The sequence below is a fragment of the Vulpes vulpes genome, chromosome 5 (genome assembly GCF_048418805.1).
Source record: "Vulpes vulpes isolate BD-2025 chromosome 5, VulVul3, whole genome shotgun sequence".
In the NCBI taxonomy this organism is placed as follows: Eukaryota; Metazoa; Chordata; class Mammalia; order Carnivora; family Canidae; genus Vulpes; species Vulpes vulpes.
The window spans coordinates 114,888,116-114,909,088 of record NC_132784.1 but is presented as its reverse complement, the minus strand read 5'-3'; the positions used below and the strand labels follow the sequence as shown (position 1 = coordinate 114,909,088).

Below are 20,973 nucleotides of genomic sequence, written 5' to 3'. Positions count from 1 at the left end.
GGGGTTGCTGAGACTCTTACACAGGCAATCATGGGGGAATCTGGACAAGCAAACAGAGCGACTGTTAAGAAATCCCAGCCTCAAATGGGTGACAGTGTCTGGTCAGACCAAGTCCCCAAACTTTGCTTATTCCCTAACCAACTGCAGTTCCCACCTCCCCCAGAAATAAAGTCTTCACCATCAGTGAGGGATTCTCTGGTTTGGCCCAGGGAGGTTCTCTGTCACACGCGCCCTCTCCATCCCCACAGAGGGGAGGTCATCGGCATGGTTAGACCCCCTGCTCTCCCAGTTGAGGGTAAGGGACCTTCCCCGAAACACTCCTTTCTCTTCATTCGCCAACTTCCTTCCTATGAAACCCTCCATTTGCACCACTGCTCGGAGCTCCCCTCCACCTGCCAGGTGGGAGGCTGCCCCATTCTTGAATCACTTAATAAAACCAGGTAGATATTCAGATTTTCCTGGATGATTAGTTTTTTACTACAAGCAGTGAGAAGTCAGAAATATGAAGGAGTTGGGGTGGGGGTGGGACAGGGAAGGAAATACCTGGGGGGTGGGGCGTGTCACAGGGCAGGAGGGACAGAGAGACAGCAGGTGCAGGGCTGGTGCTGGGAGCTGGGTGTTTTCCTGGGTTACTGTCTGGGTGAGAAGAAAGGGCTGAGAGGTGGGGCCACTATTCCACGCCACGTGGGACTTGTTCTGTAGCATCTGAATCAGGGAGCAGGGGCGGGATGGACGCTGGTGACAGGGAGAAGCTGGAGGCCAGAGGGGAGTCAGAGCAGGAGGGGAAGTGAGACTGAGTAGGTGTCCAGGGCTGAGGGAGGAGCACATTTGCATTGTGGCAGAGACTCAGGGAAGGGTTGTGTGTGCAGAGGAAGTCAGAGGAGAGGAGCTGGGAGGTGGTGGGTGTGTGAGGACAGACATCAAAGAGTGACTTTGCAAGAGAAAGAACATCTGCAAACACAATGCTGTTCCTGCAACTTGTGGGGTTGGTGGTTCTCCTCCCAGGGGGTGACAGCGAAGATGGTGAGAGCTCTGGTCCTGTCTAATGGCTACAGGACCAGAGAGTGTGAGTGTGTGTGTGTGTGTGTGTGTGTGTGTGTGTGTGTGTGTGTGATTCTGAGTCTGTATACTTGTGTGTATGTGTTTCTTTGTAGGTTCTTTTGTGTTAGTGTGTTTGTGCATATGTCCTTCTGTGCAATTGTCCCTGTGTGTGTGCACGGGTGGTGTGGGTGTGTGGGTTCCCCAGCACAGACCTGGGCAGGGAGAGAGTCCGCCTGCTTCCTTTCTGAGCATCCCCGGCCCCAGGGCCCTGTGCTCTCCTGAAAGATGGGTGCGAGGCTTGGGCTCGGGGGCAGCATGTGTCTCCTGAGACGCCTATGGCTTCTCTGTCCTCCAGATTTTGGGTCCCGTCCCCGGCCCCGTAGTCTCCACTCCCTCTCCTTCCCAATGTCCTCCTCTTCCTCAGTCTATCTGTCCTTTTCCCACAGATTCCCAAGAACCAGTCTCCTTCCGAGTCATTAGAACCTCATCCCTCTACAACCGTTCCTGGACACAAAATCAAGGCTCAGTTTGGCTGGATGACGTGCAGATTCATGCCTGGGACAACAAGAATCGAACTTTCGTTTTCCGGTGGCCGTGGGCCCAGGGAGACTTAAGCAACGAAGAGCGGATGGAAGCAGATCAGTTATTCTATTCAAACTATATTTTTTATAATCTGGTTTTCCATGACCATGTCAGCCAATGGCAGCTTGAATGTGAGTTCAGGTACCTACGAGAAGGTGGGATGGAGGTGGCAGATGTATGTGTGTCTGTCCTTGGATCCTTCTTCCTCCAGGAAAGAGGCTCCATTGGCTTCTGAACCTCATGTGTCCCCATCACGAAGCTGAATCCCACCAGTGTGGGCAGAGCGTGGAGCCAGACCCCGATTGTTGAAAAGCTTCCCATCTTCTTCTGCTTCTGCTCCTCTCATTGGCCACAGGCTGGGCTCTCCTGTCCCACTAGTTCTCCCATGACCACCCCTTTCCTTGGCCTCCAACCAGGCAGCTCTGGTCCTCGCTCTGTGACTGACTCCTTGATCTATGTGCTTTTCTCCCCATCCTATCCCAGCAGCGATGTCTGTCTATGTGACCCTGTCACCCCCTGTGCTCCCTTCACCCTCGGTTGTTTCTAGCCCAGCTCTCCGGCCAAGCCCTTCCCTTTTTTATGCCCACATCCTTCATGTTTCTCCTCCAACTTTTGCTCCTTCCTCTATCAATCAGCTCTTCCTCTGCTTCCAGCGACCACCACTTCCCCTTTGTGTGAGGCTCACCTCAAACCAAACTGTGCTCCATTCCATTCAATCCCCTGAACTTCTCCCTCTACTTCCGCCGTCCATGGCTTCCACTCACGTCATTTCATCTCTTTATTTCCCCCTGTCCTGTAACTCAGTCATTTTCCCCCAGATCCCTTTCAGGTACAGATGGAAATAGGCTGTGAGCTGCGCATTGGAGAACCTTTCTCAGGATTCATGAGGTATGCTTATCAAGGTGCAGACCTTATACATTTCCAGAACACGTCATGGAGGCCATCTCCAAAGGGAGGAAGTAGGGCTCAACAGGCCTCCAGCGTATTCAATCAATACCATGAAGACAATGAATTCACACATGAGCTCATCACTGGCTACTGTCCGCGTTACGTCTCGAGTCTTCTTGATGTGGGGAAGGCGGATCTCCAGCGACAAGGTCAGTCCTGCTCCCTCCCTCCAAGCTTTCTGCATCCTGGGCTCAGAAATCTGCATGATGTCCTCAAATTCAGGGTAAGAGAGAGTCAGGAGGGAGAGGGGGTGATGGTGATGGGCTTCAAGAGGTGGAAAGGTGTGTCTGTCTAACGTGATGTGAGCACCTCCCCTCAGTCTGTGAATCCCTGTCCTGTCTCTGCAGTGCGGCCCGAGGCCTGGCTGTCCGCTGGCCCCAGCCCTGGGCCTGGCCGTCTGCTGCTGGTGTGCCATGTCTCCGGCTTCTACCCCAAGCCTGTGTGGGTGACGTGGATGCGGGGTGAACAGGAGCAACAGGGCACCCAGCGAGGTGACGTCCTGCCCCATGATGATGGGACATGGTACCTTCAGGTGTTCTTGGATGTGAAAGCCAAGGAGGCAGCTGGCCTGTCCTGCCGAGTGAGACACAGCAGTCTAGGAGGCCAGGACATGGTCCTCCACTGGGGTGAGGAAGATCTGGGGCCTGGCTGGGCAACATGGTAAATGGTCATCCATCAGAGCTGGGAGCCTGATGAAACTTTTGGGAATCTAGGGACTCTAGAGTAAAAAGAAGACAATTTTAGTAACCGAAGAAATGGAAGAGCAGAGGTGAGGGTCCTGCAGATGTGGGAGGATGCGGAGGGTTAGGTGGAATGTCCATCTCTGAGGAGGGATGGGAGAAGTGAAAGGAGGAAGGGCGGTCGGTCAGGGAGAGGGTGACAGGGGCAGAGAGGTTGTGGGAGGTGCAGTTCAACCCGGGGTGGACGGGAAATGACACCCTCTGTGCCCAACCCCACAGAGCAGCCCCACTCCGTGGGCTTAGTCTTCCTGGTGGTGATCGTGCCCCTGGTGCTCCTGGCAGGCCTGGTGTGGTGGCTCTGGAAGCGCTGGTGAGTCTCTGGAGCCCTCTTCCTGCTCTTTCCCACGTGTCTCCCCACTTTTCGGTGTGTCCTCAGCCCTCCTGCCGCCCATGCCCTTCTGCCCTGCAGCCTCTCCTCCACCTGCTGCAGAGGGCCTCCTCCTTGTTCTTCCAGGAAAGCCCACTGGAGACCTCAGTGCACAGACTTCCCTTCGGAGCAGGATCTCAGCCGCCCAGGCTCCAGCACTTACCTAAACCCAGCTCAGCACTGACGTCCTGGCCACTCCCTGTGGCCAACTCTTCCTTAGTCCTCCCTATTGACCGGTTCTCAGTGTCAGCTCAGCGTGATTTAATGGAATTTCCTGTCCTGATTGGTTCAGTATCTTAAGTCTGAAAATTGAACTCCGTGTAAATGACCCCAACAACCTCTATCCATTACAGGCATCATATGTCACTCCCTCCAGTGGGCCCTCCCTCAGTCAGAAGTGGAGGCAGTCTACATGGTGATAATTTCCACCACTTTAACCTGCATTTGACAATTCTATTCCTGACCCCCAGGCCTTGCTGCCCCCATTGTGTCCCTTGCCTTCTAATTATTGGATGTTTGACAGCAAAGTCCATGTCTTTTTAGTATTTGTATCCTTGGCAAAGAGAGTCCCTTGTGTGGAATATGTCCCCAATAAAATTATGTGTTGAATTTGTTCTAAATTCATAGTCTTTTTTTTTTTTTTCTTTTTCTTTTGCTTCCTGACATGGGCATAGTAGTGGAAATGTTTCATGCCTTTTTTTGTTAATCGTCTTGTCACCTGGCCAAGGGAATTCATACTTTCTCTGTACTCATTGACTTCTCCAGGGCCCTAGGCTGAAACAAGTTTGCCTGGGAGGGTGTCTATTATTTAACCACAGACACCCATTGGATTGGACCCATTGCTCCAAGTATTCTGAATTAAAAGTGGAAGGCAGGATGCTTGCTGTGGGGGGCGGAGGGGGGGGTGCTCAGGGGCAGCACCAGAGATGTCACCTATAGGGTCTTGGGCTCAGCTGAGACTCACTGGACCACAATTTCTACTTTTGCAAAATCAGCAGAGGATTCCCAGGGACCTAAATGTGATGCCTGAGAGGGAGCAGTGCAGTGTGTCCCTGGGGAAAAGGGTTGCTCCAGGAAAGAGAGCCCGAGCGTTGTGGTCAGGGATGAATGGGGACCCAGCAAGGAGAGTGCACACAGTGCCTCTTGGCATTCCCGGCTGCGGAGTTGCAGTCCCGAAGACAGAGACGGAGTGACAGTGAGCCATTGCTCTGGGGGGAAATGAGGGGTTGTGTTCCTGGATCCTCTGTCCACAGCACCTGCCGTCTGATGACCACACAGCCTGGGTAGTCATGGACTATTTCCTGTAGTCACCTGTTTCTGTTTCAGGCCAGCTTCTCTAATACTTGTATATATTTGTAAATAGTTAATTGTATGGAGTATTTCCCTGTACTGAATAACCAGCTCAGAAGTGTGTCACATTTCCAAGTTGGGGTACTGTGAGTACCGTGATCTTTGGCTTCAGACCCACAGCTGTACTCTCCACAATGGTTTTAGACACAAACAAACAAGAAGTAGTCATGGTCCCATGAATCCATGAATATAGCTCTTTCCCCCCTTTCCTCGTGGCATCATCACAGCATCATAGTGGTTACTTTAGCCTTTCGGGATGGATCCACATAGACTTCAGGTATGTCCTGTTCCTCTTCCTGGATTTACTGCATTGTTGACTCTCGTCCCACGACTCTGCATCAGGAGTCTGAGCGAGCTTTACACTCAAGTATTTTGTCATGAGACACACCCCATCTTCTGCTTGGGAACACCAGTCAGCCCTGTAGTTCTGGGCTGTTTTAAGCACTGATATCACCTAGAAAGAGCACATAAATGCAGAAAATTGGCACTCAAGGGACCATGATCAAGACCCATGTTTACAGTGTGGGAATTAACAGGGGAATCAGAACGGCACCTGAGGTGGGTGACACGTCAGGCCACTCTTTGTGTCCATGAACAGTGGTGGGTTCATGTGTCTGGGGCTGCAAATCGACGTCCCCAGGTAGGTCCATCAGCACAGAGTCCACAAATAAGGAAATGGATGCTTTGTGACCCATGACCCTCGTGGCGGTGCAAGTGGAGACATCCATGGCTACACTTCAGTAACTCTAGATTTCGTTAATTAACTCAACAAACCTTTCTCAATTCCTGTCCATGCAGCAGGAATCTTTGAGTGTCAAGTAGTGGACAGGAAAGGTCATCATTGTTTTAGGAGCTTGAATATTTGCTTTCCTGATTTGATCCTGGTTTTCATTTTTGTTCCTCACAAGTTTGTTACTGCAGCAACTTATGCGGGTTGAGCTAGGGGAAAGGGACTTAGTTCTAGTTTGTTTAGGTGCTGAGGGATGGTGATCCAAGATCAGAGAATGTCCAGAGGGAACATGTGCCTGCTCTCAGCCCTACAAATGTGGCTTTTCTGGAAAATAACGCACAAAGGAGAGGTGGGAAAGATGAAAATCTGGGAATTGGGAGAGAAAAATCATGGGGCTTTTGGAATCTTTTCTCATGGATCAGAATGCTTGGCTGTGGGACCCTGGGTGGCTCAGAGACTGAGCGTCTGCTTTTGGCTCAGGGCATGATCTCGGAGTCCTGGGATGGAGTCCCACATCGGGCTCCCAGGGGGGAGCCTGCTTCTCCTCCTTCCTGTGTCTCTGCCTCTCTCTGTGTCTCATGAATAAATAAATAAATAATTTTTAAAAAGAATGCTTGGATGTTTCTCTAACTTGCAATCTACCTCGTCTCCCTTGTATGGCCACCATGTGGATTTTGCTTGGTGGGCTCCACCCTCATGGGTATCCCTGGGCTCTGATCACCCAGAGGCCATCAGGAGAAAGCATCCTTGACAATGAGACAGGCTGGACGATGGACAGGTAGCCTCCAGGTCAGGCCAATCACCAGACAGATGCCACTTGTATCACACAGAGTGATGATTCAGGGCCAGGCACCCGCTCCAGGTGGCGCACCTGCTGCAGGAGCCTGATTGCTGTGGTCAATGGAGGGAAAAGAGATGCTCTCTCTTGGCCTGGATGATAAGGTCAGGGTTTGAAGCCTGAAACAAGTACAATCCATTTTGAAGCACCAGAGACGCAAGGTGCAGGGTCTGCTGGGGGTTACATGATCGGTGAATACTTATGCTCTAGGGTTTCCTAGAGACGAAGGGGCAAGCTGGACCACCATGTAATAAGCCGGGAAGTGTCATGGCTTGGCAGTTAAACACTCAACATGCAAAGAGTTGTCATAGATTTCCTTCAGATCCAATGCATCAGTTCATTCATTCGTCACTCAGCTTTTACTATTTATGTGGTAAATATATTCTTTCAGAGAAGTCCCACCATTTACGGGAAGCAGCTCTGTGTGCAGATATTTAAGATATAAAGAGCGGTGTCTGGGTGGCTCAGTTGGTTCAGCATCTGACTCTTTTTTTTTCTTTTTTTTTAACAAAGCATCTGACTCTTGATTTTGGCTCTGGTCAAGATCTCAGGGTCTCAGATCAGGAAACATGTTGGGTTCCCAGCTCAGCAGAGAGTCTGTTTGCGATTCTCTCTCTCCCTCTGCCCCTTCCTCGGAATTTTCTTTCTTTCTTTCTTTCTTTCTTTCTTTCTTTCTTTCTTTCTTTCTTTCTTTCTTCTTTCTTTCTTTCTTTCTTTCTTTCTTTCTTTCTTTCTTTCTTTCTTTCTCTCTCTCTCTTTCAAATAAATTAAAACAATAAATAAATAATCTTTTAAAAAATAAAGATATAAAAATAATCTCTTCCTCCAAGTTTTCTCTTTTTTTCCCCCAATGTCTACATGTAATCACCCAAAGTCAAACTTCAGAACTGTTAAATATGCAAATTCAACTATGTCTATGTGAAGATCTAATTGACTTTATTAAATGCTGCATGAATCGGGCAGTCCTCCATCTGGCATGCAGGTGGGCACTCAGAGGAGCTGTGAAAAATGGAAAATTTTTGTAGAAAGATGGGGGTGGCCAGGGAATTAATAGTACAACAGCTTTGGTCCAGGATTCAGGCTTGTTTTCTTGGGGAAAAGCAAGAGGTCTTATCATGCATATGACCTCATCTGCCCGTAGGGGTGGAGAGGACCCAGGTGATAGACTGAACAGTTCTGCTGGAAAGAAAAATTTCTTGCCTGACTGGTTAAGGCCACATTTCTGGGGGAGGTTGAAACTGTAATTTGATTGGGTTTGAAGTCCCAATGTGGGAACTTGACCTTGTGTCGCCATTTTGGGTCTCTGATTTTCTTTTCTGTAACAATTAGCCTCTCACTTTACCTGAGACATGTGATCTAATTTTCATGCATTAAGTGCTACTCTCAGCTCCTGCTTGCAGCTCAGTTTTGGCTGCTACTTATGTAGTAGCTGTAGGTCATGACGTTTTCATTTAGCCTCTGTGATAACAGAGCATGGTTTCAGGTTCACGTTCTTTAGGTTGTTATTTTCCTCATTGCTAGATGTTCCAGGCTAAGGGAGGTCAATTGCCTGGTGGTTAGCAGCTGTGAACACACACTGAAGCTTTGGAAAGAATACAATGCACCGGAGAGTTGAAGATTGCTACAAGAATTATAAATCGCAATATTTGGAATTTACTTTTAGTCCTGGTTCCCAAGACCTAAACCAATAAAAATCAGATAAGTCAAAAGAAAGATCCCGAGGAAAATGTCACCTTTCTAAAGGCACTGGCTTGTTCTTAAGCAACTGAGCTTCAGCTTCGCCAGAAGTGTCCTTCCTGGCCTAGCAGGTGATGTCAGAATTAGCGCAAATAGACTTCGGCTAGAGATTTTAAGGAACTTTGCTGCACTACTATTGTTTTCGCAGCAGATTTTGCAGTAATTTAAACAATTAAGGAGCAGTGTTTGATCACAGTCTCATTTCCGTTTATCCTTAACCAGGGAAATAGGGATCTGCTACACAGAGTCAAGGAAGATCCTATTCAACTCAACAGTATGCATTTAGGGGAGCGACCAATGAGATGGTTTATTTTGCTGGTAAGAAGTTAGGGGCATGGTTAGATTATTTCCTGGCCTGAAATGAATGAGGTCTCTGCTCCCAGCAATGACCTGGGAGATGCAGACCAGGATGCCAGTGCCAGAGTAGAGGGAGTCTACTTGGAGGTCAACTACCCCGCCTTCCCAGTCAATTGCATCCAGAGGCCCAGCATTCTACAGTTTTATGGGAGTGTCAGTGGTCAGGAGCACTTGGTTGAGTCCCTGTCATTGGGACAAGGGCTGCCTTCCTCTGCTGATATTTTAGAATACAACTCACCAGGCCCTAGATTGTGACCCACACGTTCCTTGGAGTTAGGACTGGAGAAAGCTTCTTCTTCTTTTTAAAAAAATTATCTTCTGTTTGTTTCTTTATTTTTTTTTTAGAGAGAGTGTGCAAGCAGGGTGAGGGGCATAGGGAGAAGGAGAAAGAGAATCTTGAGAAGGCTCCAGGCTCAGCATGGAGCCCCATGCAGAGCTCAATATCATGAGCCTGAGCTCGTGGCCTGAGCTGAAACCAAGAGTGGGAGGCTTCATGGACCGAGTCACTCAGGTGCCCCAGGACTGAGGAAACCTTCTTTAACCTGCAGAGGACAGGCTTGAGCATCAGTCATTAGACACTTAGGTCTAACGTCACTTATATCATTGTACCACCTGCGTGAGACAACAGGAGACCAGCAAGAGGTCGTGCACCAATGGAATTTCTATAATTTGTAAGGTCTTTGTTGTTGAGGATCCTGTGGTTGTCCAGTGAAGTGAGTGCCTTGGTCACCGGAGAGGGTGGAAAGTACACCCCACACGGAAAACACATTTCAACTGTTTGTTGTAGTTGTTCTGCTTTCTTTTCCCAAGATTGCCTCATCCTAGCAGCAGCGAGAGGCTTTACTGCATCCAGAAACACACACACACACACACACACACACACACACACACACACGGCGATACGAACATGTCAATAAGCTGTACTGAGGGGCAGTTTAAAGGCGTCCAGTTGCAGGTGTGAAAATTACATAGAAGTCTCTACACCAATGTCTATTCATAATTGGAGGCATCTTAAGTGTATCAGTGTGGGTGAAGGAATGCAAACACCAAAACTAGGGGTAGGCAGGGAGCCAGGAAGAACCAATGACCTTCATGGGGCTTCCCAGAACCCGGAACCCTGAACAGATTGAATTTGAAACCATTATTTCATCATAGTAATTTTTTTTCAAAAGTACATGGTTGCCATGTCACAAGGGCATGAGGATGTCAGAAGTCTGGCAATGAGGGTCAATCTTTCCAGAAGTGGAGCGTATGTGCTATATTTGTACAGAGTCTTGAAAGGCTCTGGTATTATTGATTTGACAATACTTTCCACGTAAACTACACACTAAATAGTCCTAATTAGTTTAACAAATCTTTTCAAATATCCTGACCCCAGAAGACCCTTCCCTTCCCTTCCCTTCCCTTCCCTTCCCTTCCCTTCCCTTCCCTTCCCTTCCCTTCCCTTCCCTTCCCTTCCCTCCTTTTCCCTTGAATTTGATTTTTGGAAGTTTGTTTTGTTTTGTTTTTAAAGATTTTATTTATTTATTCATGAGACACACACACACACACACACAGAGAGAGAGAGAGAGAGAGACAGAGAGAGAGAGGCAGAGACACAGGCAGAGGGAGAAGCAGGCTCCAAGCAGGGAGCCCGACTTGGGACTCCATCCCAGGTCTCCAGGATCACACCCCGGGCAGAAGGTGGCACCAAAGCACTGGGCCACTGGGGCTACCCTAAAACTTATTTTTAAATAAATTTATTTTAATTCTACCCAGCTTGATTGCATACTATCACTTCTTTTTAAAGCTACTGATGAAGGATTGTTGGGGAAAAAAAGCAGGCAAGGCCAAGCCCCCCACCAGAGCAGAAACCACCCTTAAAAGGAATTTACACCATCCTTGAAGGAGCCCTCCACCCTTTCCCACAGGACAGATGAGGACCTGATTGGATGACAGGCTCAAGGACGGTTAATCAGATTAAAACAGCCGCCCCAAGAAACCCATAAAAACCCCTAAAGTCCGGGGGCATCCTTCTCTGCTCCCTTCCCTCTTTGGGAGCTTTATAGTATCACTTTACTTTCTTTCTTTTTTTTTTTTTTTAATTGGAGTTCAATTTGCCAACATTTAGCATATCACCCAGTGCTCATCCCGCCAAGTGCCCCCCTCAGTGCCCATCACCCAGTTACCCCCACCCCCCACCCACCTCCCCTTCTACCACCCCTAGTTCATTTCCCAGAGTTAGGAGTCTCTCATGTTCTGTCTCCCTCTCTGATATTTCCCACTCATTTTTTCTCCTTTCCCCTTTATTCCCTTTCACTATTTTTTATATTCCCCAAATGAATGAGACCATATAATGTTTGTCCTTCTCCGATTGACTTATTTCACTCAGCATAATACCCTCCAGTTCCATCCACGTTGAAGCAAATGGTGGGTATTTGTCATTTCTAATGGCTGAGGAATATTCCATTGTATCCATAGACCACAGCTTCTATCACTTCACTTTCTATCTCTCAATAATCCTTGCTTTGCTGTCCACCCCTGTTGGTCTGGTCTACCTCTCATTCTTCCAAGCAGCATGGCCAAAACACATAGGCACTAAAAGGGAAGAAATCCTGTAATACTACCTTTCCCGCAAACCTTCTACAATTTTCTTTTTTATACTCTATTTTTGTCCTGTGTTTCCCTTCAGAGAATTAGCCCCATTTTAGGACAAAATCACTTTCTTTTCCCTCAGCCAAAACATGCATTTCCATTCCTTACGCCCCTTCTGACCGCAAACACACCCTATTTTCCTGGTATATGAGGATATTTCCCTCATGATTTCTAGTAGCTTTCATTACATATATCACTTAGAATTTTTTACCCTTCTGAAATTTCATTTCTACCAAAAACTAAGAGGAGAGCCATTGTGAACTGTCTGTTATATCAACATTTTTTTAAAAAATTGCTGATTTATGAAGACATTTAAAATTTCTGGAAGCATGTCTCACCCGAATTTTGCAGTGTAGCATTGGCATACCCACATACTCTAGTTTTTTTTTTTTTTTTTTGTAGTAAGCCCAATGTAGAGAAGCCTGTGTTTAATTATGAATGTTCTAGGATTTTGTCTTATCTGGAAATGATCTCTATATTTAATGGTCTGAACTTAATTATTTGACTTAGCAAAACTTTTTTTAAAAAGATTTATTTATTTATTCATGAGAGAGACACACAGAGAGGCAGAGACGCAGGCAGAGGGAGAAGCAGGCTCCCTGCAGGGAGCCTCATCCCAGGACCCTGGTATCATGACCCAAGCAAAAGGCAGACACTCCACCGCTGAGCCACCCAGGTGTCCCATGACTTAGCAAAACTTTTTAAAGATTTTTAAGTTACCAAGGATTTTGGAACTATTTAGTTATTTTTATTTTATTTTATTTATTTATTCATGAAAGACACAGGTAGAAAGAGAGGCAGAGACATAGGCAGAGGGAGAAGCAGGCTCCATGCAGGGAGCCCAACGTCGGACTCCATCCCAGGTCTCCAGGATCACGCCCTGGGTTGAAGGTAGCACTAAATCGCTGAGCCACCCGGGCAGCCCTTGGAGCTATTTAGATCACAGGGGAAGGGAGGTAAAAATAAAACAAGACAAAACCAGAGACAGAAACAAACCATAACCATAAATTAAATTTATAATTTAATTTAATTTAATAAATAAAACTGAGAGTCGCTGGAGGGGAGGGAGGTGGGGGGACAGGGTACTGGGTGGTGGACATGAAGGATGGCACGTGATGGGATGAGCACTGAGTGTTATATCCACTGATGAATCACTGAAATCTACCTCTGAAACTAATACTACGCTATATGTTAATTAATTGAATATATATAAACCTTTCAATCTTATCCACATCTATTTATTTTACTTGCCTTTAACAGTTTTGTTCAGATTACCCACAAAACTTCATGAGGCATTAGAGGAAGTCAACATTCATGTACGTTTTGTTGTAGTTGTTGATGGATCTTACACAAGATAAGGTAAACTTATTCGGTTAGCCAAACAGGCAAAAGTGTAATATTTAACGCTGAGAATTCTAAACATGTGTTTGATTTAATTAAACTGGTAATCTCAAACTAGCTTTCATATGAAATATTTTTACGTTCACATGAATAACATTTGGGTACATTACTATTATTTTGAGTTTTAGAATGCCCAATCCTCATACCTGCAGGCCTTCAAACCCACTAAATAGCTCTTTCACAAATTAATTTTAGCAAAGTCTCCCCGAGACGGAAACACATTTCCAACACAGATATGAACATACAAGACAGATACAGAATTGACAGCTTCTGTTTTGAAATCACTGCCATCAAAAAAATAAAGTAAAATAAAATAAAATAAAATAAAATATCACTGGCATCATGGAGGTGCAACATTCACCACCTCTGTAAGTTTTACTTGAGGTATTTTTTGTTTGTTGATTTGTGTTTTTTGGGGGGGAGGGGCAGATGGAATGAACAAACTTGATTTGTCTACAAGGCAAAGATTTTTTTTTAAGTATTTTTTTGAAAGGCACAAGATTAATATTTATCTTTGGCATGTCAGTTTTTACTTATTTTTTTTAACTTTAAAAAAGATTGTATTTATTTACTTAGAGAATGAGCACAAGCTTGGAAAGGGCTGAAGGAGAATCTGGGCGGAATCTACACTGAGCACTGAGGCAGAGGCAGGGCTCAACCTCCTGACCCTGCGATCTTGACTCTGAGATCCTGACTTGAGCCAAAGTCAGGAGTCGGAAGCTTGCCCGTTGAGCCTCCAGGGCACCAGGGAGGCCCTTTCTCCCAGGGCTTTCCCTTCTTCTTTGCACTTGATCAGGATTATCTCTCTGGAATTTGCATTTGAAAGGAATTCCTGGAGATCTCCCCACAGAACTCCATGTATTTATAGTTGGGAGACCCTGGAGAAAATACCAGCAAGCCCTTCCTAGAAGGACTTTGGATCTTTTAAGGTCAGAATGTTTAGAATGCATGTAAGATGTTCCGATTAAAAAAGGACTGTTGGTCTTTGACTTGCTTTTGGAACCACGCTCCTGGCCCATAGACTAGAGGTGTTGAAAGAGGAAGAGCTGTTTTAGTTTCCCAAAGAATTTCCGAATTGCCTGACAAATATCAAAGGACTCATACATCCGTCCACCTGTGAGAAAGTCCTCTTTTCCTCTGGGGACCTTTGGCTTAGGAGAGGAGGCCTGAAGTAGTTTCCCTCAGCTCTGAACATCAGCTTTTACTTTGGCCAAAGTTCTGGTGATGGATTTATGACATTTTTCAAAGTATCCTAGCAGGACGTGGCTGGGACAGCGGTAAAGGGCGCTGGCAGCGCAACCTTATGGAGCCGAGAGGCATCCACAGAAATCCTCCCTTTACCAGGCCTGGAGGCACCCCAAAGATCGCCAAGGAAAGACCCAACAGGGGGGGATCCCTGGGTGGCTCAGCGGTTTGGTGCCTGCCTTTGGCCCAGGGTGTGATCCTGGAGTCCCGGGATTGAGTCTCATGTCGGGCTCCCGGCACGGAGCCTGCTTCTCCCTCTGCCTGTGTCTCTGCCTCTCTCTCTCTCTCTCTCTCTGTCTATCATGAATAAATAAATAAAATCTTTAAAAAAAAAAAAAAGAAAAGAAAAGAAAAGAAAGAAAAGAAAAGACCCAACAACCCGCGTGTCCCAGGCAGCAGAAAGTCAAACCGTGATCTTAGGACGTCAAAGTGGATGAGCGGGAAGGAAAGAGTTATTTTGAGAAAGGATTAGTAGTCAATGGGTTTGGATTTGGAAAGAAAGGGCTAATGCGAACTTATATTTAATTCCCTGTCTGCTGGGCTCAGGAAGTAATCGGTTTAAAACAACTCTGGAGGACCCTCCCTCAGGTGAAGGGTCTTGCCCTTTGCTCAGTCTTTGACAAAGGAGTCTGAGGAGCATCACCTGTAACTGCAGGAGGTTTTGTTTGAAAGGGTGGGGCCTCTGCAGAGTGGAGGGTGATTGAGATGAAAAATTGGGCTGGGAGTCCTCAGGTGAGGAAGGGTGGAGGGGCAGTAGGAGCTATAACAAGGCTTCCTTGTTTTAGACTTTTTATCAGCCTTTTGTAAGGAATCTTTTGATGAGACCATTTTTGGAATCCTGCCTTTTCCTGGAATTCCCCGCATGCCAATTAAAATAGGCATCTGTTTCTGTTTATTGAATTTGAGGACTCTGACGTTCAAGTGCAGTTACTAAGTGAACAACACGCTCTGATTGGAAGGTTCCCCTAATGCCCACTGTAATTCTAGGTCATCATTTTGGACTTAACAATTTTCTAATAGGAAGAACCTCTTGGAAAACTGTCTCAGTCTCTAGCACCCGACCAGCAGAGCTGCCCTTGGTACCCGGCTGGCTCCCTGCTTGCGACAGGGAGTGGGGCACCCGCTCTTTTCTGGTTCAGTCTCATCCTCAGCCAGGTGCTTGGTTTTTCAGTTTTGGGATTGGGCCTCCTAAGGGTTCCCGCCTTTCTCTCAGCAGATGGAGCCTCTCCTCTGGGACAGGGTGTGTTACTTGCCCTCCCTCCCTGTGTCCCCGGACCCTAAGCTGCACTGTGGCTTCACCTGTGCCCTGAGGCAGTGGGGCTCCCTGTCCTTCCCACACCTGGTTAAGGCTCCTTTCTGCTGGGAGATGATGGTCTTCCTGCCCTTCTCAGGCAGCAGGGCTCCAGTAGCTTCAGGCTTGTACCCGGCCTGAAGAAAGCAGTTCTCTGGTCTGTATCCTGGATTTCCACCTGGTGTCAGGAGCACCTGGAAAGGTCTAGGAGTGTGGACGAAGCCTGGAGATACAACAGTTTTCCCAGATCTTTGAATCTCAGGCTCCCAATGAGCAATTTTAACTGAATTACTTTTTCTGTCTTAGAGAGCATCTGGCGTCTGTCTCAAGGAAGTAAGGGTTTGCATCCCTTTTTCCTTGGAGCAGTCTGTCTTTCCCTACATTTTGGGTTAACAAGTTGCTCTGATCCTTCAGCTCTGATGGATTCAAGAGACATGATTTTGATCATCAAGGTCTCATAAGGTTGAATGTGGAAGTGAGCTCTTTCTAGATTTCTATGTTCCAATCTTAACTTTCCAAAAATCATGATAATATTAGGCTGCGATTGTTTCTGTTGACTTGTAAACCAAGAAATAACAAGACAAATAGTTCAAACACATTTATACCAAGTGAGGGAAAGCACAAACAAATATCAAAGAGCCTTTGAACACTTCAGAACACCATGAAAGACGAAGGTGGGCATGTCCAGCAGACATCAGCTCATGGTAAGACAAGCATGGAGTATTCCAGCAGGAACAATAAGAAGGGAATCTGGGTATATGATTCCAGGACAGTCTAATGACTTCACTTGCTACATATTCTCATGGTTTCTTATAACAAGGAATAGGAGAGATTCACATTAGGACCCTCTGTGGAAACTTGCTGATTATTAATATATGAATTTATCCTAAACATAACTATGTAAGATTGTCATGTCACCAAGTAAGAATACAGCTAAGAACGTTGGGATGCTTAAAAAAATTTTATGTTGAATGCTGCCATAATATTTAAGGGTAACTGGATCTCAGAACTGAACTATTCAATCATTCGGAAATAATCATCGGGCACCTACCACTTGCCAGGCCCTCTGTTATGTGGGGGTCATGAGGGGATAGAAACACCTGAGGCCAAGCATGAGGCAAGATTATGAAGGGCCTACATGAGCAAGGGTCACTGCTTTACATAATATTGTTGTCGGCAGGCTTGTTTTTGTCTAGAGTGTATATATTATGATAAAACTCAGTGCACCAAAATGAATATTATTCAGTTCATGCTTTATTCTTCCCAAGTAGAATAAAAGCTCCTTGAATACAGCCTGCCCTGTGCACACCGTACCTTCACGAGGGCAGCACAGCGCTTGGGTCCAGGCAGGTGCTAAGTGGCTGGTGGTGAGTGAATATATATTAATGCCAGTCAGATGGAGGGGGAACTCTTCAGATGTTTCCATGTCCTGTGGTCTCTGTGATGCCTACTGGTTCCTCCCGAAGAATAATGGAGAACTGGGGTTGCTGAGGCTGCTACACAGGCAATCATGGGAGAATCAGGACAAGCCAATAAAGCTATTGTTAAAAAGACACTCATAGGCCCAAAATGGTGCTTCAGGCCAGGCCGAGTCCCCAAAACATGCTTAATCCCTAACCCAACTGCAGTTGCCACCTCCCCCAGAAATGTTCACCTGTCAGTGAGGAATTCCCTGGTCGGCCCTACTCTGTCCCATGGATCCTCTCCACCTGCCAAAGAGGAGAGGTCATCTGCATGGGGAGAGCCCTGCTCTCCTAATAAGGAGGTCACCTTCCCTGAAACATTCCTTTCTCTTCTTGCCAACTTCCTTCGTATAAAATCTTCCCACCTTTTCAGACCTCCTTCCTACTTACCAGAAGGGATGCGACCTGATTCTAGAATCACTTAAAATCAGTTATATCTTCAACGGTGAGAAGTCAGAGATGTGAAGAGGCTGGGGTTGGGGTGGGACAGGCAAGGAAATACCTGGGGGTGGGGGTCACAGGGCAGGAGGGACAGAGAGACAGCAGGTGCAGGGCTGGTGCTGGGAGCTGGGTGTTTTCCTGGGTTACTGTCTGGGTGAGAAGAAAGGGCTGAGAGGTGGCGCCACTTCTCCAGGCCACACAGGACTTGTTCTGTAGCATCTGAATCAGGGGGCGGGGGCAGGATGGACGCTGGTGACAGGGAGAAGCTGGAGGCCAGAGGGGAGGCAGAGCAGGAGGGGAAGTGAGACTGAGTAGGTGTCCAAGGCCTAGGGAGAAGCACATTTGCATTGGGGTAGAGACTCAGGGAAGGGTTGTGTGTGCAGAGGAAGTCAGAGGAAGGGGCTGGGAGGGGGTCTGTGTGTGAGGACAGAAGTCAAAGAGCGACTTTGCAAGAGAAAGAACATCTGCAAACACAATGCTGTTCCTGCAACTTGTGGGGTTGGTGGTTCTCCTCCCAGGGGGTGACAGCGAAGATGGTGAGAGCTCTGGTCCTGTCTAATGGCTACAGGACCAGAGAGTGTGAGTGTGTGTGTGTGTGTGTGTGTGTGTGTGTGATTCTGAGTGTGTATACTTGTGTGTATGTGCTTCTTTGTAGGTTCTTTTGTGTTAGTGTGTTTGTGCATATGTCCTTCTGTGCAATTGTCCCTGTGTGTGTGCACGGGTGGTGTGGGTGTGTGGGTTCCCCAGCACAGACCTGGGCAGGGAGAGAGTCCGCCTGCTTTCTGAGCATCCCCGGCCCCAGGGCCCTGTGCTCTCCTGAAGGATGGGTGCGAGGCTCGGGCTCGGGGGCAGCACGTGTCTCCTGAGACGCCTATGGCTTCTCTGTCCTCCAGATTTTGGGTCCCGTCCCCGGCCCCGTAGTCTCCACTCCCTCTCCTTCCCAATGTCCTCCTCTTCCTCAGTCTATCTGTCCTTTTCCCACAGATTCCCAAGAACCAGTCGCCTTCCAAGTCATCCTGACCTCATCCCTCTACAACCGTTCCTCAACACGAAATCAAGGCTCAGCTTGGCTGGATGAGCTGCAGACTCACGGCTGGGACAGCAAGACGGGCGCTTTCATTTTCCTGTGGCCTTGGTCTACGGGCAACCTAAGCAATGAGGAGCTCATTATAGCGGAAAGGTCCTTCTATTCAAACACCATTCAACTTCCTCTGTGTTTTCATAACTACTCCAGTGACTGGCAGCTTGAATGTGAGTTCAGTTCCCTCTGGGTGGAGGCTGGTCTGCGTGTGTCCTGGGATCCTTCTTCCTCCAGGAAAGAGGCTCCATTGGCTTCTGAACCTCATGTGTCCCCATCACGAAGCTGAATCCCACCAGTGTGGGCAGAGCGTGGAGCCAGACCCCGATTGTTCAAAAGCTTCCCATCTTCTGCTCCGTCCCGCTCCTCCCATTGACCACAGGCTGGGCTCTCCCGTCCCACTAGTTCTCCCACGACCACCCCTTTCCCTGGCCTCCAACCAGGCAGCTCTGGTCCTCGCTCTGTGACTGACTCCTTGATCTGTGTGCTTTTCTCCCCACCCGTTCCCAGCAGCAATGTCTCTCTATGAGACCCTGTCACCCCCTGTGCTCCCTTCACCCTCAGTTGTTTCTAGCCCAGCTCTCCCACCAAGCCCTTCCCTATTCTCTCCCCACCACCTTCATGTCTCTCCTCCAACATTCAGTCCTCAGTCACTTACTTGCTCCTCTGTATCCACCACCACTTTCCCTTTGTGTGAGCCTCCCTTCAAATCAAACTTACGTCCATTCCCTGCAATCCCCTTATCTCCAACTTTTGCATCTACTGTCCTGGTTTCCACCCATCTCATTTCACTTCTTTTTCTCCCCCTGTCCTATAATTCACAGTCTCTCTTGCCCAGATCCTTTTCAGGTACAGGTGACATTAGGCTGTGAGCTGCACTTTGGGGAACCATCAGTAGGATTCGTGCGGTTGGCTTATCAGGGGGAAGACCTTATAAGTTTCCAGAACAAGTCATGGTGGCCATCTCCAAAGGGAGGAAGTAGGGCACAGCAGGTGTGCAGACAAGTCAACGAATTGGACCATGATGACAATGAACTCACACATGAGCTCATCACTGGCTACTGTCCGCGTTTCGTCTTGAGTCTTCTTGATGCGGGGAAAGCGGATCTCCAGCGACAAGGTCAGTCCTGCTCCCTCCCTCCAAGATTCTGCATTTTGTGCTCAGAAATTTGTACTCTTCCTTCAAATTCAGGGTAAGAGAGAGTCAAGAGGCAGAGGGGGTGATGGTGATGGGCTTCAAGAGGCGGTAAGGTGTGTCTGTCTAACGTGATGTGAGCACCTCCCCTCAGTCTGTGAATCCCTGTCCTGTCTCCGCAGTGAGGCCTGAGGCCTGGCTGTGCACTGGCCCCAGCCCCAGGTCTGGCCATCTGCGGCTGGCGTGCCACATCTCTGGCTTCTACCCCAAGCCTGTGTGGGTGACATGGATGCGGGGTGAGCAGGAGCAACAGGGCACCCAGCGAGGTGATGTCCTGCCCCATGCTGACGGCACGTGGTACCTTCAGGTGTCCTTGGATGTGAAAGCCAAGGAGGCGGCCGGCCTGTCCTGCTGGGTGAGACACAGCAGTCTAGGGGGCCAGGACATGGTCCTCCACTGGGGTGAGGAAGAGCTGGGGCCTGGCTGGGAAAGGGGGCACATTTTGTCCCACAGAGCAGGACAGCCAGATGAAACTTTTGGGAATCTAGGTACTCTGGACCAAAAAGAACACAATATCAGTAATTCAAGAAACAGAAAAGCTGAGGGCGAATGTGGGAGGATGTGGCGATTTGGGGAAGGGCCCATCTCTGAGGAGGGATGGGAGAGGATAGATGAGGAACGGTGTTCAGTGAGGTGGAGAGTGACAGGGGCGGAGAGGTCCTGGGAGGTGCAGTTCAACCCGGGGTGGACCGGAAATGACACCCTCTGTGCCCAACCCCACAGAGCAGCCCCCCTTCATGGGCTTGGTCTTCCTGGTGGTGATCATGCCCCTGGTGCTCCTGGCAGGCCTGGCGTGGTGGCTCTGGAAGCGCTGGTGAGTCTCTGGAGCCCTCTTCCTGCTCTTTCCCACGTGTCTCCCCACCTTTCAGTGTGTCCTCAGCCCTCCTGCCTCCCATGCCCTTCCCCCCTGCAGCCTCCCCTCCACCTCCTGCAGGGGGCCTCCTCCTTGTTCCTCCAGGAAAGCCCACTGGAGACCTCAGTGCACGGACTTCCCTTCGGAGCAGGATCCCAGCAGCCCAGGCCCCAGGACTGACCTAAACCCAGCTCAGCGCTGACGTCCTGGCCACTCCCTGTGCGCAACTTTATTTCACTTCTGTTTGTTGATCAGTTGTCAACATAAGCTCAACATGATTTAGTTGGATTTGTTGTTCCTATTGGTTTCGGGAATTAATTCTCAAGATTTAACTCAATGTAAAATGAAGCCCCAGCAACCTCCATGTGTCAGAGGCCTCAGATGTCACTCCCTCCAGTGAGCCCTCCCTGAGTCAGAAGCGGAAGCAATGGTGAGAATTTCCACCACACTTTACTCCACTTTGGGGATTCTATTCCTGCCACTCAGCCCTATTGCCCCGTGTGGTTCCCTATTCCCTTCTAATTTTTATGATTTTTGAGGCAAAGTCCATGTCTTTTTAATAATTGTATCCTTGGCAAGGAGAGTCCCCAGTATGGATTATGTCCCCAATAAAAATATCCACTGAATTTGTGCTAAATCCATAGTGTTTTTCTGTGTTTTTTCTTTTCCTTCCTGACATATT

The 20,973-nt window shown here is 48.1% G+C and overlaps 2 protein-coding genes across 3 annotated transcripts; both read left to right on the top strand.

Annotated features, from left to right (window-relative positions):
- The first annotated feature begins 824 nt into the window (after nucleotides 1-824).
- On the top strand, nucleotides 825-4,298 carry LOC112912075 (T-cell surface glycoprotein CD1a-like). Of its 2 annotated transcripts, none has more exons than XM_025988818.2 (6): nucleotides 825-1,023; nucleotides 1,488-1,754; nucleotides 2,442-2,720; nucleotides 2,919-3,197; nucleotides 3,531-3,621; nucleotides 3,766-4,298. In XM_025988818.2, exons 1-6 carry the CDS (start codon nucleotides 963-965, stop codon nucleotides 3,860-3,862), a joined length of 1,074 nt encoding a protein of 357 aa, XP_025844603.1. In that variant the 5' UTR covers nucleotides 825-962; the 3' UTR covers nucleotides 3,863-4,298. The 2 variants fall into 2 exon arrangements, with proteins under 2 accessions (XP_025844603.1, XP_072615877.1); XM_072759776.1 differs by having other exon boundaries at nucleotides 881-1,023; nucleotides 2,919-3,062.
- Nucleotides 4,299-17,605: 13,307 nt separating this feature from the next.
- On the top strand, nucleotides 17,606-20,928 carry LOC112912069 (T-cell surface glycoprotein CD1a-like). Its single transcript, XM_072759787.1, has 6 exons — nucleotides 17,606-17,701; nucleotides 18,150-18,416; nucleotides 19,082-19,363; nucleotides 19,561-19,839; nucleotides 20,162-20,252; nucleotides 20,397-20,928. The coding sequence occupies exons 1-6, from the start codon at nucleotides 17,641-17,643 to the stop codon at nucleotides 20,491-20,493; spliced, it is 1,077 nt and encodes a 358-aa protein (XP_072615888.1). The 5' UTR covers nucleotides 17,606-17,640; the 3' UTR covers nucleotides 20,494-20,928.
- Nucleotides 20,929-20,973: the final 45 nt, after the last annotated feature.

Excerpts from the sequence above, each read along its gene's own strand:
- LOC112912075 (XM_025988818.2), top strand. The coding sequence starts at position 963 with ATGCTGTTCCTGCAACTTGTGGGGTTGGTGGTTCTCCTCCCAGGGGGT. Across the intron at positions 2,721-2,918 it reads GGCGGATCTCCAGCGACAAG|TGCGGCCCGAGGCCTGGCTG; the intron begins GTCAGTCCTGCT and ends CTGTCTCTGCAG. Across the intron at positions 3,622-3,765 it reads TGGTGGCTCTGGAAGCGCTG|GAAAGCCCACTGGAGACCTC; the intron begins GTGAGTCTCTGG and ends TTGTTCTTCCAG.
- LOC112912069 (XM_072759787.1), top strand. The coding sequence starts at position 17,641 with ATGCTGTTCCTGCAACTTGTGGGGTTGGTGGTTCTCCTCCCAGGGGGT. Across the intron at positions 17,702-18,149 it reads AGGGGGTGACAGCGAAGATG|ATTCCCAAGAACCAGTCGCC; the intron begins GTGAGAGCTCTG and ends CTTTTCCCACAG. Across the intron at positions 19,364-19,560 it reads AGCGGATCTCCAGCGACAAG|TGAGGCCTGAGGCCTGGCTG; the intron begins GTCAGTCCTGCT and ends CTGTCTCCGCAG.